Below are 12156 nucleotides of genomic sequence, written 5' to 3' on the forward strand. Positions count from 1 at the left end.
TATTTTTATGATATGAGTTAAGAAGTAGGAACTGGAGTTCATTTTTTTGTGTGTGGGTAACAAATTGTTCAAGTACCATTTGTTGAAAAGACAAGAAAAATCAGTCCTCTTTCGTATTACGTGTGTTAAAGATCAATTGATTATATATTTTTAAATTTATTTCTAAAATCTCCAATCTGTTTCCTTAATGTCTTTGTCTCTTTTGATGCTAAAGCCACACAGCTCTGATTATTGTAGCTTTGCAATGTCTTAAAGTCATGTAGTATACAACTCCCAACTTTGTTCTTTATCAAAATTGTTTTGACTAATTCGCTTTTTGCATATATTAAATTTTAATATTAGAATTTGTATATTGCATAGAATTTCAAATACACCCTTGAATTTATACAAGTTATTGTTTACTTTGAGAAATCTAAAGTTTTCAAACCTTTGAGCCTAGGAATCTCACATTTCTATGTAGGGTTTGCTGTGAAAGAAACATCCACATGAGTCTATGTCCTACAAACATATATTTTGAGTTATTTCTCTTGTCTCAATACACACATGTGCACACCACACACACATATATAAAATTATATATTTATACACATACATAATATGTATTAATAGAAAATGTCAATATTCACATGTACTTCTAAATGTACATTTAAATCCACATCTGGGGCAGCCCAGGTGGCTCAGCCCGGGCGTGATCTTGGAGACCCAGGATCGAGTCCCACGTTGGGCTTGCTGCATGGAGACTGCTTCTCCCTCTGCCTTTGTCTCTGCCTCTTTCTCTCTCTCTCTGTCTCTCATGAATAAATAGATAAAAAATCTTTAAAAAAAAATAAATCCACATCTGTATTTTTAATCCTATGTTTCCCAACATAAGAAAACCTAATATCTAGAATCTCTCCTTTCGCCTAGAAGCTAAATGGTGGTTTAAAATTTTCAGTTTGCTTTTTTTCTTCTTAGTGCTATAGATTTACAAATAAGCAAGAGAGACATACTTACCCGGTTCTTCCAACCCTGGACCTGGTCACTCAAATTTTGTATCACAGACTCTGCTTCCTGAGCTTGCTGGAGGGCATTGCTTGAGAGGGTCAGGAAGTCGTGACAGCTGGGGCCTTCACAGGATGAGAGCACACACGGCATGTCTCCTGATTCTCCACACACCTCACAGGAGAAATGATTTATGTTGAAAAGCAACACGTTGGCAGAGTTTTTGCTAACACCATCCCGCTTCTCTGAGGCAAAGCACTGCTCTATGCATATGTGTTTCTTCACCAGTGGTTCATGCTTAGAGCACAGATGCAACCCAGTAAATGTGTCTAGATAATTAAATATCTGAATTTTTTGTTGGCAGCGTTGTGTCAGTCAATGCCATTTTTATGCTTAGAGTTTCTGGATAAAACAGTCAAATGCCTAGCATTTCTTGCATGTTAACTTCATGTTTTTAAAATAAAAATTACCTTTTATTTATAATGAAGCAGTAGGAGTGAATGTCCATAATCTGTACCATCGTAGAAATAGCGAATTATAGGAATAAATATAAGATAATAAAATCAAGCCACAGTCTTACCCTGAATTTTCTTAAACTTTGACTTAGAAAATAAAAAATGCATATATGAATACATTTATTTATATTATTTATATCTTATATAACAGAGCATATCTCTATATATGTTATGTATTTACACATTTATAAAGTATAAATAAAAAATAAAATGCAAGGCAGGAAATACAATTGAAGGTGTTTGTATGGAAAGCAGAAACCACAAATACTTCTATTACACCATCGTGAATATTTACCTTTTTGTTCAATATTTGGATATCTGGTACCGTAATCTGCTGTAATTTTTCCAATGATGAGTTTTCTTTTGAGCTTAGCCTATCAAAGATGGTAAGTAAGTCATTCCTGATTTTTTCAGAGTTTTTTATGATAGAAGTGGTTTCATTAATTTTCTTTTCAGCAGATAATGACCTCTGATAATGCTTCTTGATGTTCTCTGAGGAATCTACATGAATGCAAATTGAGGTAAGATTTAGTTTTGTGAGAACCAATGAAATTATATGTTGGTTATCAAGACAATCATTTCCCAATTTGACTAATGTCTTGGTCTCAACGACCAATACAAAATTTCACCCTCCTTTTCCTTGCATTTACACTTAATGGGGAAGGATTGGATAGAGAGAAACAAAGATCTACGTAATAGATGCGGAGCATTGAGATTTAAGTCTGCAGACATGGGTTTGAGCGTTGGCTTTACCCTTGAGTCTGGCTGTGTCCTTGAGCAAACTGGTTAAATCTCTTAGATTGTGCTTGCTTATCTGTAACACGTGAAGACTAAGTGAAATAAGATGAGAATACATTGTAGGGGCACCTGGGTGGTTCAGTGGTTGAGTGTCTGCCTTCGGCTCAGGTCATGATCCTGGGGTCCTGGGATCAAGGCTCATGTCAGGCTCCCCCATAGGGAGTCTGCTTCTCCCTCTGCCTGTGTCTCTGTCTCTCTCTCTGTATCTCTCATGAATAAATAAATAAAATCCTTAAAAAAATACACTGTAAAATGTTCCACAAATATATTAATTGGGTATTAATTGGTATTAATGACTACCTATATGAACCCTAACATGACAAACCAACCAAGGTTACCCAATTATATGGAGCAGGAGTCAACACATTTGCTCTGGAAAGGGCCAGAGAATAAATGTGTTAGGCTTGCTGGCCACAGCATGTCTGTCACAACTTCACAAGTCTGAACCTGTACAGTGAGAGCAGCCACAGGCGATGTCAACAAAGAGGTGAGGGTGTCTCCTAATGAAACGCCATTTATAAAAAGAGGCTCTGGGTAAAAGTTACAAGTGGACTGTAGTTTGCTGACCTGTGACATTGAGGCTCATGACAATAGGTCACATTTGTGGAGTGCTTTCTATGTGCCTGTACTTCCTGTCAGTTTTCTTTCCAAATCTTCACAAAACATTGAGTTAGCGTTAGCGTGATCACCCCCATTTTACATGTGAGAAAATGAGGCTCTCATGAGGTAAGTTATTTGTCTGAGATCTTGCTGACAGTAGGATAAAGTCAAGATTTGAAACCAGGTGGTTTGATTCTAAAAACTATGTTTTTTTATTTTTTAAAAGATTTTATGTATTTATTCATGAGGGACACACAGAGAGGCAGAGACACAGGCAGAGAGAGAAGCAGGCTCCCCAGGGAGCCTGATGTGGGACTCGATCCTGGGACCCCGGGATCACAACCTCAGCCAACCTCAGCGTCTGCTCAACCACGGAGCCACCCAGGGGCCCCTAGAAACTATGTTCTTAAGCACTTCTCTATATTTTCCGTATTTATAGTAAAATACAAATTCATGAAAGTAATACAGCACGTTTTACTGCAAATAATAGTGTAGCAGGACTTTCAACTGTAACTCCATGTTTTAGGAACCAGAGGCCCAGGGTCCTGATCTTTATTCTCTGTACAACCAAAAGTCAGGGATGAGACCACCACACCTTCCAATTGCTCGGGGTGAGTTTCTGCCATTATTTATCTGGCAAATTGTATCTTCATTTGATGAAGTCCAAGTCAAATGTCACCTACTTCCTGGAGCCTTTCCCGGTGAACCCAGGAAAAATTCTGTTCCCTGTGCTCTGTTCCCCAAGTGACTTGAAGACGCTGCAATACAGTCTTTTCATTGTTTGGGGCTGTTTACATGCCTGTGCTCCCCAGTAGCCTGGAGTAATCCAGGGCAAGGACTTGCCGTCCACCCCCCATCTCCCCTGCCCTGCACAGTCAGGCATCCAGGGGAAGCTCAGTAATTGCTGTTGGGCGGTGGGTGTGGAAGGATTAGCCTGGGGGCAGTGTTGCTTTCTCCTACCTGGCTTGGGTGACCCCTGATGCATTTTCTATTTTCTTTTTCTTTCTTTCTTTTTTTTTTTTTGAGCTATACTGCAATAGAGTATAATGTGATTTTGTTGCATTTATTTATTTTTAAAATTTTTACTTATTTTCTTTAAAGTAGGCTCCACACCCAGAATGGAGTCCAATGAGGGGCTGGAACTCACAACCCTGAGATCAAGACCCAAGCTGAGAATCAAGAGTCGGGTGCTTAACTGACTGAGCCCCCCGGGTGCCCCTAATGTGATTTTATTACAATTAAAAACATTCTAGGAGGGGCTCATAAGCCTCACAAAAGTGCCAGGAGTCCCCAGCAGAGAAAAAGGTGGAGACTGCCTTTATCTGGCATGTTCCACACGCCGGGTCCTGGACAGGAGAGCAGGGGGCTTAGAGGGGAGCCTGACTCCAGGGGACCCCGGGAGGGGCTGAGCAGTCATCAGCTGCCACCCAGATGGACACTGTCCTCAGCCTACTCCTCACTCCCTCTCCACCTGCCGCGTGGATTCTTAGCCGGCAGTGCAAACCTTCCACGCCCTGAACAATTTTCAGGTGGCAACCTGGCCAGCAAGAGTCGAGCGTCCTTTCTCGGAGTGTCACTGCTGGCTCAGCACCCAAACTCCGCGACACTTGAGAAGTTGACATAGTCACGTACACATAGTCCCTTCAGTGGGTGTGTTTGCACGTCCTGAAGCCTCGGGCACCGTGCACTGGCCGGGGGTCAACTCACGAGTGGATTGCGCTCTGGGGGCCGCAGCCTTTGGCATCGAGGGACAGTCCAAGCGCATTTTCTTTCTTACCCACGATGCTCGTGTCACGGGCTCGGGCGCGCAGGCGGATTTCTCTCTGAAGACCTTCCAGTAAGAGGTCTGCTTCATCCCTCATGCTTCCCAGCCTTCCTTTCAGATCTGGAAACTCATGCACGGCTTTCAGTTGCACACTTAGCTGCGCGGCGTGTTTCCTGGAGGGGAAACGAGAGCAAGCGTAGCTGAGTTTGTGTTACTTTTGACAAATCAGTGAAAAACCGCATCAGCGCGGCCCTGGTGACCAGCGCCCTCCTCATCAGGCCCTCCTTCCCCAGTGCGTGCTTGGCAGCTTATGGTTCTGTTTGGGGTTTCGCTCTTTCTCCTTAACCCAGATTTCTGGAAGATTTTAGCGCTCACTTAAAATACAATCCGCATACGGGGTCTCGTGGAAGAAAGGCCTTGAGTCTTCCAGTCTCAACTACATGGACTCTTTCTGTCCCCCCTCCGCTTTGGGTTTCCAAAGACATGTATTCAGACATGGTTCATTTAAATCGATGAGCTCCAAACTATGTTCAGGCTTCTTTTTTTTTTTTTTTTTTTTTTTTTTAAGATTTTATTTATTCATTCATGAGAGAGAGAGAGAGGCAGAGACACAGGCAGAGGGAGAAGCAGGCTCCATGCAGGGAGCCCGACGTGGGACTCGACCCCGGGGCCCCAGGATTACGCCCTGGGCCGAAGGCAGCGCTAAACCACAGCCACCCAGGCTGCCCTATTCAGGCTTTCAACGCAGAAGTCCTCACCCAGCCTGGAGTAAAAACCAAGCTCTTTATTGAGAATAAATCCACTTGCAGCAAGGCTCCTTCTAGTGCCACTTGCATCCAGGGTCTTAACTGTTAACTCCCAGGACTGGCAAGGGGGTCTCCTTGTTGGTGAGAGTATATTCATGAGAGTATGTTTGTGGGGTATGTTCATGCTCCCGACCTTCTCCCCGATGGTCTGCACCAGGATCTCTGTCCCTCTTCGATTTGCTGGGTTCAGCACCCCCGGGGGGTTCAAGTAAATAATTAGTGTATCCCTCGTGATGAGGAAATTGGGTGCAAATCGAGAAGCGTACGGTTGGGGCAAATTGCAGTGTGAATCTCTGGGACTAATTTATTTTGGCAGAAGTGCAGAGCATTAACTGACGCTTCCCAGCATTTTCTGCTCTTACCCTTCCTTTCTAATCTACAGACTTTTCCTTCTGGCGCCAACTGTCAGGACTGTAATTCATCAGGTTAATAATAATAACAATGATGGTGATTACTGTTATTATAATTGGTACCCTCGAAGCTCTCACAATGTGCCAGACTTGTCTGAGTCATTCTCACAAGAAACTGATGAAATAAGAGACTTGATCCCCCTTTCTGGTGAAGAAACAGAAGCTCAGAGAAGTTAAGTCACTTGCCCAAGGCCACACAGCAATAGGTGGCTTCCCTTCATGGAATATCTACCCGTGACGTCCTGGCTTCCCTGTCCTCTGCTCCCCCTTCCATTTGTAGTGTACCCAGCGAACACGAGCTACGCAACTGGACCAGGCCTGGGGAGTACAAGCAGGGGAAGGCTGCCTCTGCCCTCAGGGGGCCCCCGGGAAGCACATATCTTTCTGCTGAGGAGGTCATGGAAGGCATCAGGGAGGAGGTGGTGCTTTGGTGGTTGCCAAGGAGGAACGGGGGCCCAGCAGGTGGAGCGGGACGGGCCAGGAGTGCTGGTTTCTGGCAGAAGAAAGAAGAAGTACTCACTGCTTTCCTCATCACTTCAGGCCTGGCCCTGGGACTCCTGCTTCTCTCGCTCTCCTTCTGCTCTACCCCGAGTCTCGTGGTCTCTCTGTGTAGAAGGCCCGCTGTGGATTGGCTCATTCTGGCTTCTTTCTGACAGGTCCACTTTGTTCACCGTGTTCTAGAACCACAGACCAGTGGTGTCTGGGCCAAAGCTCATTCTCAGGCATATTTACTTGGCCTGGACGGTGCTTTTTAAAAGCGCTGTTGGATTAACCGGCTCTGTTTTAAGGTGGGGACATTTCCATAAAAATCTGGATGTCTGACATCTCAGCACAAGTGGGAAGGTCTGGGGATATAGGGCCCCATCCTGCAGGGCAACGGTCTTTACAAGGCTACGGCTGGGCCTGTGTTTGGCCCGCATCCTGGCCTGGCCACGAGACTCCTGGGGCCCTGAAGGTGCGTGGTCCTTCCTCTGAACTCTCCGGGTGGGCCGGGTCTTCTTCCTCATGTAACTTTTATTATTATTATTTTTTATTTTTTAAAGATTTTATTTATCTATTCATGAAAGACACAGGCGAGAGAGGCAGAGACACAGGCAGAGGGAGAAGCAGGCTCCATGCAGGGAGCCCGACGTGGGACTCGATCCCGGGACCCCAGGATCACGCCCTGGGCTGAAGGTGGGCGCTCAGCCACTGAGCCACCCAGGGGCCTGTCTCATGTAACTTTTAAGCTATTACCATGTACTTCTGGGATGAAAATGAACGGCCTTATATTGACCCTTGTGTTTTGTGTAACACAAAACTCTGTGGCTTTCATTATTCCTTAGTCCTGGAGCTTTTATGGGGGACAAGGGATATTTTGCTACATAATCACAATCTCTTTGGTTTCTCAGTAGACTATGTGCTCCTGGAAGGGCGGGAACTATACCCAGTGTATCCTGGCTTTGCCCAGAGCGGTTGGCAAACCTTTTCTGTAAAGGGTCAGATAGTAAATATTTTAGGCCTTGGGGGCCATAGCCTCTGTCACAGCTACTCCACTCTGCTGTTGTCCTAGGAAAGCAGCCACAGAGGACAGGTACACAAGTGCACGTGGCTGTGTGCCAGCGAAGCTTCATTTACAAAAATAGGTGGCATGTTGGATTTTTCCTGTGGTGTGCTGAGCCCCGGCCCAGAACAACCAACATAATTTCTAGAAATGTTTGATGAAAGTTACATAAATATATAGATGCATATAACATATAATGAAAACAACAATGCATTTTGAGGAAACTCTCATACTTGCTATATGGCTTCATATCAATGTACGGGTTTCTAAACAACTGAAGAATTTGGGAAGATTTAGAAGAAATTTCCCTGACTGATTGAAAAAAAAAATTGTATTATAAACGACCCTTTTTCCAATTTTGCATCTTTCAGCTCTGCTGGGTTTGGGCTTTCCACAACCAAGCTCTTAATGACTGCCTTTTTGTTATAATCAATGGCATCTGGAAAGATCCCATGTAATCCTAAGTAGGTAGGAAAGAGACAGACAAATGTGATCGCCAGCCTGGTCGTTAACTGAAAAATTATTTCCCTAACGTCCACATAGGTACATTTTGAAATTGAGGGCTGCTTTTTAAAGCCCAAAGGAGTTAAGGTAAATCAAGGAACTTGCTATCCGTGGCTTGCGCACAAATCTTACCGAGCGGAGTCCTGATAATCCTTGACTATTAAGAATTCCCCAGATGAGAAAACAGGATGTTTCAGAATCCTTTCTATTTCTGACAAGTTCTCTTGGAGGCCTTTGAAGTCGGCCTCGCAGACCAGCACGGTCTCTCTTTTATCTTCCACGTTAGCAGCCAGCCTCATTAACCCTTGCACCGCTTCGGAGAGGGCAGAGACGGTGCGGTCCCAGTGATCAAAGCACTGGTGACACCGCGGACAGGCAGGGAACTCCCGGCCGTGACCCCGGGCACAGCGATCGCATCGCGGGCCGCCGACTCCCTCCCGACAGCGGCACATGCCCGTGTCCTGGTCACAGGTGGGCTTCTGGGCACCTTCTCCGCTGCAGTCACATGCTAAAGTGGGAGAGAGAAGAAGCAGAGAAGGTCAGTCACTTGGCCTTTTGCTTGTGACTAGCTCAAGAATAAAGTGCATTGCCCCCCACCCCAAGGATGTCCCCGACGCCCATTTCTAAGGTGGACATTTAAAACTGGTATAAGAAAAAATAAAAATAAAAAAAAATAAAATAAAAACTAAAACTGGTATAACAACAAAAAACAAAAAAAACAAAACAAAAAAATAAAACTGGTATAACTACATAGACCTGGGGGACACCTGGGGGGCTCAGTGGTTGAGCATCTGCCTTTGGCTCAGGGCGTGACCTCAGGGTCCTGGGATCGAGTCCCACATTGGGCCCCTTGCATGGAGCCTGCTTCTCCCTCTGCCTGTGTCTCTGCCTCTTTGTGTGTGTCTCCCATGAATAAATAAATAAAATCTTTAAAAAAAATTACAGAGACCTGGGCAATTACATACAGCACTCCTCTTTTCATTCTACTAACAAATCAGTATATGGTCTCCAGGTGGAAAATACTAGGTGTTGTCTTTACAGTGTGAGTGGTCATGTGTGGGCTCCTCTACCTATTTGGGTGACCAATCTGGAGGTAACAGTGGACGACACGCTAGTATCTACTGCTACTGCTCTTGTGGGTGACTCAGGTGTGTCGGTGACCCCCCTGAGAATTCTCTCAACCACACTCTCTCAGTAAAACCCAGCCGGGGTTGTGCCCATTGATGCTGTTTTCCATTATATAAGGAGAACCAGTCCATCCTCAAAAAAGAGGGGGAAATCACTCTATCCTATTTACCCAAAGGAGTTGACCATCTACCCAAAAGCCTGCAGATATCATTGCCCAGACTTGGAAAAAAACAAGATGTCCTGCAGCAGGTGAATAGATAAACTGTGGTACAAGGGATCGTTTTCAGGGCCAAGAAGAAATGAGCTATCAAGCCATGAAAAGACACACAGGAACCTTAATATCACCTAGTGATATTAATCTGAATCAATCTGAAGAGGCTGCGAACTGTAGGAGTCCAACCACCAGACATTTTGGAAAAGGCAAAACTATGGAGACAGTAAAAAAGATGAGTGGTTGGCACGGGCTTGGGGGAGAGAGGTGATGAGAGGGGAGCAGGAGCAGCACAGAGGATCTTTAGGGCAGTGAAAATATTCCATATGATGCCATTATGGTGGACACGTGTCCTTATACATTTGTCCAAACCCACAGAATGGAAAATACCAAGAGTGAACCATAATTCGAACTGCGGACTTTAGTGGTTATAGTGTGTCCATGTAGGTTCATTGGTTGTAAGAAATGTGCCACTCTCTTAGGGGTGTGGAGATGGGGCTGGGGGGTATGGACATGGACATATGGGAAATCTCTGTACCTTCCTCTCAATTTTGCTGTGAACCTAAAACTACTCTAAAAAGAAAAAAAATCAAGTCTTTTAAAAAAAATATTTATTTATTCATGAGAGACGGGGCGGGGGGGCAGAGACAGAGGCAGAGGGAGAAGCAGGCTCCTCACAGGGAGCCCGATGTGGGACTCGATCCCAGGACCTGGGATCATGACCTGAGCGGAAGGTAGATGCTCAACCGCTGAGCCACTCAAGTGTCCTAAATCAAGTCCTTTTAAAAAGGAGAACATTAAATTAATTTTGTCTTAGTTAGAAAAACAAAACGAAGCAAAACGACACTCCATGTAATTCAGTCAAGTAGGTTTTTGATTAGGGATTTTGAGTAGGGTGGACAGAGGTGTGGCAGGGACGGCAATTTCCAAAAGGTCAGGGAATCATTAGCCTATGTCAGCGGACTAACTGCAAGGAACAAGGGATTGAAGAATGGATTTTACAACTTGAGTAAAAATTCCGACTGCAAACAAAAACTGGTTAACACGCTAGGCTCGTCAACTAGATACCATCTGTCCAGCACATTCTCTGTGGCCTGGGGGCCTCAGCCAGAACTCATTTGCAAAGTTTTCTCTATCAAAGATGAAAGCATTTCAGAAAGTGAGATTATCAAAATATCAGAGGGGCACAGAGGAAAGAGACTCAGACAGATTTTCCAGGAGCCAGAATTCCTCCCTGGTTTTTAATGTAGCAATTCCACCTAGAAAACTAGGTGGGCCTGGGGAAAATCATTGAGGGTATGGATTTGAATGGGGCAAGGAAACGAAGGCAATTTGTTTTCGCCACCGAAGCCCATTTATAGAGGAATACAAAGGAGGAAAGGGTTACCATGTGTGGCTAGGTAGAGATGACCATGCTAAGCCCGCCACATCTGATATTTCTTTGGATTGACCTCTTTTGACAGCAGACTTTTGAGATTCAAAAATCCCTCCTTCTAGAACTAACCCAGATTCTAAATCTGTGCTGTCCAATATGGTAGCCACTAACCACATGGGGCTCCTGAGATTTAATGAATTGAACACACAGTTCTTTGCCTCATTTGCACTAGCCACATTGCACGTGCTCACCAGCTCACAGGCCCTGCATCCCAAAGGTGCCGATTGGACCATTTCCATCTCTGGGGAACATTCTGTTGGATGGTGCTGCTCTAAATCCCATAATCAATGTTAAGACATGGGGTGAAAGGCATTAGCACACAAACTCCACGAGATTAGGGGCATTGCCCTATTTGCTCACGACCTAGTGGATCCAATAGGCACATTATGAATATTGTAAAATAAATGAATCAGTGAGTATGTAAAAGACCCAGAGTTATAAGATCCAGGTTGAGGAAACATCCCCTCTGCTGCCTTCCAATGATCCATCTCCTAGCCTGTTCTTCCATCAAGAAGCTGTTTTCGTCGACAAGCTTCTAAATAGCAGAAAACTGGCTGCAAGTCATGACCTCAGAGGTCTGTTCCATCTTAATGACTTTGAGGAATTGTAATCCAGGCTTCAACTTTTAAAAGACTAACATTTAACGTAGCCTAAAGTTTAGACAAAAATCTTTTTATAAGGCTATAAAAATATTATTTTCAAAACTAAGATTAGCCATTGTGATTTTTTTAATCAAATAAAGGAATTTAAAATTTAAAATTCAGGCTATGGTTCATAGCTTGCCCGTAGACAGCCCTCCCTCATGATTTTAGAATTAGTAATACTTACGAATGCATTGCTCCAGTGGATCACCGTAATAATTTTCCTTGCATCCACTGCAGTGTTTCCCATCATAGCCTAATTTACACCGACATTGGCCTGTAAGCTATGAGAACAGTCATGGGTGAGGAATCGACAAGCTTTATGATCTAAAACAAATAATGCATCTTTATATAAAACAGTTTTCCCTCCAGTGGTTTAGAACATACAGCTGTGCAAGGGCAGAGGAAGGATGATTCCCACGGCCAGCAACCACCCTTGGCAATACCAAGGCTCAGGAGCTAATGTGTTTTGTCTCAGGGCCTCTGAATATACCGCCTGCTTCCAGCTGTTCGAGGACAGGTGGCCCCAAACTGGGAAATACACGCAGATGTAAATGAAAACAAAACACATAATGGGAAATGGGCCACATTCTTTTCCTCTACAGTTATGGGAGTTCGTGCATAACACAGAGAGGCCAAAGACCCAGACTAACATTCATCAACTAATTTGGCAAATAGTGTTTCCATTATGGAATGCACAATGGACTTTCTCCCAATTGGGCTAGTGTTTTTGCTCAAGAAAACTTTTTTTTTTTTCAATTGAGGCTTGGTCATTTAATGATAGTTATTTAACTAGGTTTTGGGGAGAGGGCTGATCCT

General features: G+C 44.1%; 1 protein-coding gene across 1 annotated transcript in view; it reads right to left on the reverse strand.

Moving 5' to 3' along the window:
* The window catches only part of LAMB4 (laminin subunit beta 4), a 99524-nt gene that overhangs the window by 20164 nt on the left and 67204 nt on the right, over positions 1-12156 (reverse strand). Inside the window, exons 24-28 of the mRNA XM_077864055.1 lie at positions 11525-11621; positions 8055-8430; positions 4672-4832; positions 1792-1997; positions 994-1155 (exon numbers count right to left, since the gene is read on the reverse strand). Coding sequence (XP_077720181.1) covers positions 994-1155; positions 1792-1997; positions 4672-4832; positions 8055-8430; positions 11525-11621 — 1002 coding nt within the window. The remainder of the gene's footprint in view (positions 1-993; positions 1156-1791; positions 1998-4671; positions 4833-8054; positions 8431-11524; positions 11622-12156) is intronic.

Source organism: Canis aureus, chromosome 21 (assembly GCF_053574225.1).
Source record: "Canis aureus isolate CA01 chromosome 21, VMU_Caureus_v.1.0, whole genome shotgun sequence".
NCBI classification, from domain to species: Eukaryota; Metazoa; Chordata; class Mammalia; order Carnivora; family Canidae; genus Canis; species Canis aureus.